Genomic DNA, 2,811 nt, shown 5'->3' with positions numbered 1-2,811 from the left:
CCTCTGTGTTTAATCAATGTTTAAGATTAACTTATTCAACTATAAGTGATATTTTTTCTGAGCTCTTAAGGGCAGATCAGACTTCTGCAACCGCAAACATCAAATGTCACTTGGGTCTGGTAGCAAACCAGTTTTGCTGGTATGCTTCTGCACCTCGGTCTGGAATTTCTAGCAGTTTCCCGCCAAAGCGCGAGGGGGAGAATATTCAAGAACTCGTGAGAACTTCGGCGGATGATCACAAGAACTTTGTTTTGGCAGAGACAATGGCATCTTTATATAAATTAACCTTTTGTTGTAGTTGTCCATTGTAGTTGTTCCTTGGTTTTTAAAAATGGTGCACCCCGGCACGAATCGTGAAGGACGACCACACAGCTGGAAAGGCATACCAAGGACCAATCACAGCTGCTTTTTGTCTGCGTACTTCCGCTTGAGGTCTGCGCGGGTTTGTGACCAGGATTTATTTTTTAGGTGTGCAGCGACAGTTGTAGAGCCTCTGCGCGGGGGGCGTGGTTGTGCATGGCTATGCATCAGAAGCATAGCCTCTGCAACCAGTCTGGAATTTCTAGGGACACATAGCAGTTTCCCGCCAAAGCGCGAGGGGGAGCCTATTCGAGAACTCGTGAGAACTTCAGCGGATGGTCACGAGAACTTCGTTTTGGCAGAGACCTTGGCATCTTATTTGTTTAAGGCATCGTACGAGTGGTTGTACTTCAGAACCTTCTCGATTAACCTTTCATTGTAGTTTTCCATTGTTTCTCGGTTGTTAAAAATAGTGCGGCCCGGCATTGAATCGAGAAGGAAGACCAAACAGACAACCTGAAAGGCGTACCAAGGACCAATCACAGCTGCTTTTTGTCTACGCACTTCCACTTGAAGTCTGTGCAGGTTTGCAACCGTCCAATGCATAGTCAGGATTTTTTTTGAGATGTGTGACAACAGTTGCAGAGCCTCTGCGCGGGGGTGTGGTCGTGCACAGAGACAGATTTGACGGTTCCAGAGACTATGCATCANGGTCGTGCACAGAGACAGATTTGACGGTTCCAGAGACTATGCATCAGGAGCATAAATTGGCCTTTACTCAACAGAGGCTGCATCTGCAGCAGATACTGTTCCCTATTTAAAAAACGGAACAAATAATCTGCAACTATTAATAAAACTGGACGCTGTGTTAATGGTGCTGTGAGTAAAAAAGATATAAGGAAATGTCTTTTAGGTTCTTTATAAAGGTTACCTGGTTAAGCCCTAATGTTACCTGTGGCTGCTGTGATTCTTACAAGTTTGTTATTGACCTGATCTAGAAATTCAAATAACAGGACATCTGTAGATTTTAAACCAAAAAAGTAAAATATGAAAACATTTTTGTTTTAAATATTTAGTAATACACACTATGGAAAATAACTTTTCATTTTCAGCCTTTCAGAGTGATTTGGTATTGTTCTCATTACACCATCTTCCAAAACCGGGAAAGTTAATTTAAGTCTGGCTCCCAATTTAATGTTTTTAGATTAAAAACAAAAAAAGTTTTTTTTTTTTTTTTTTTCCCCTTATCAGATTTTTTGTATACATCTGCTCTATAAATACATTTAGTTCCCTCTTATATCACATTGCTCTTACTTATTACCAATTTTTTTGAATTTGTAATTGTTTTCTACATGTGTTTAATAAAGATTTGAGTAAAAAAAAAAAAAAAATAGAAAACCTGTTCTTCAAACAGAGCAAGGATGGTACATAATTAGGTGTTATGCATTAGCAGACAGGAGGAGGAGTTGCTGCACAGCCTACTGCTTACCTGTTTGTCAATTAGCCTGAGCGCATATTTGATGTTTGGATCCTCCAAGGTGATGGCAGGTCTCCTCTTGGAGAAGAACAGCCTGAAGATGAGGTTGATGATGCCATCAAAGCCGCCTCGGATCAGCTGTGAGATGAAGGTCAAACAGCAGAGCATCCACTAGCATTAGCTTCAGGCTGAACAGCAGCCCTGCGGGGCGTCGCCAGAGCTAAAAGTCATCTTAGTTTAATCCCCAACAGGACAAGTGAGTCACGCAAATTCCTGCGGGGAGGCCGACTGGACGTTATGTGGAAAAACTGAGTGTTTTAGCTAATGCTAGCTTTGAGCAAGGCTGCGGGTTTTTAAATGTATTTATATAAACAAATAAAGTGCATTGAATCGTACTCACCCCGATGATGTAGGACAACATTATCAGTTCGTTCAGACAGCTCGAAAATTGTTTGTTGGGAGCGCTGCACAGGAGGAGCTGATTGCAACGGAAGTTCAAGCTGCGAGATTTGCGTGAACAGATGACAACATCCGGTTACAGCTTTTCAAAATTAAAGCTTTCAAATTAAAAAAAAAGTCGTATTATGGTTATTTAAAACTTTACACAGATGGTTCAAAAAATTCAAAGGGAAATGTGCGAATAGCTATATTCATCCCAGAGTTTAATATATGTATATGTAAAAGATTAACAGACCTTTTGTCTATATACGCAACAGAAATGGTATGGCAGGCCGTTTTGACATTTATTAGAAGTGCTGTCCTCTCTGTTTCATTTGTTGATCTCTAAAATAAGATTCTTCCTAGTCAAAACTAGTCTCATTTCTATCATAGATATCACTAAAGCATGCTACCTAGTCATAATTACAATAATCCTAGTCAGAATTGTATTTTAGATGTCACTAATTGCATTTCTAATTTCTATCTGATATGTATATTTTAGATAGGAAGAATGTTATTTTAGATATCTGAAATGTTCATTTTGACTAGGAAGAAATGCATTTGAGACATCTGGATATATATATATATATATATAT

At 39.5% G+C, this 2,811-nt stretch overlaps 1 protein-coding gene across 1 annotated transcript in view; it reads right to left on the bottom strand.

Annotated features, from left to right (window-relative positions):
* The window catches only part of LOC107085689 (NADH-cytochrome b5 reductase 3-like), a 14,891-nt gene extending 12,588 nt beyond the window's left edge, over positions 1 to 2,303 (bottom strand). Inside the window, exons 1-2 of the mRNA XM_015376174.1 lie at positions 2,178 to 2,303; positions 1,790 to 1,915 (exon numbers count right to left, since the gene is read on the bottom strand). Of these exons, the coding sequence (XP_015231660.1) occupies positions 1,790 to 1,915; positions 2,178 to 2,198 (147 nt within the window). The 5' untranslated portion in view covers positions 2,199 to 2,303. The remainder of the gene's footprint in view (positions 1 to 1,789; positions 1,916 to 2,177) is intronic.
* Between the last annotated feature and the right edge of the window lie 508 nt (positions 2,304 to 2,811).

Source organism: Cyprinodon variegatus, unplaced genomic scaffold (genome assembly GCF_000732505.1).
Source record: "Cyprinodon variegatus isolate N-32 unplaced genomic scaffold, C_variegatus-1.0 Scaffold7, whole genome shotgun sequence".
NCBI classification, from domain to species: domain Eukaryota; kingdom Metazoa; phylum Chordata; class Actinopteri; order Cyprinodontiformes; family Cyprinodontidae; genus Cyprinodon; species Cyprinodon variegatus.
This window is presented reverse-complemented; position numbering and strand designations above follow the sequence as displayed.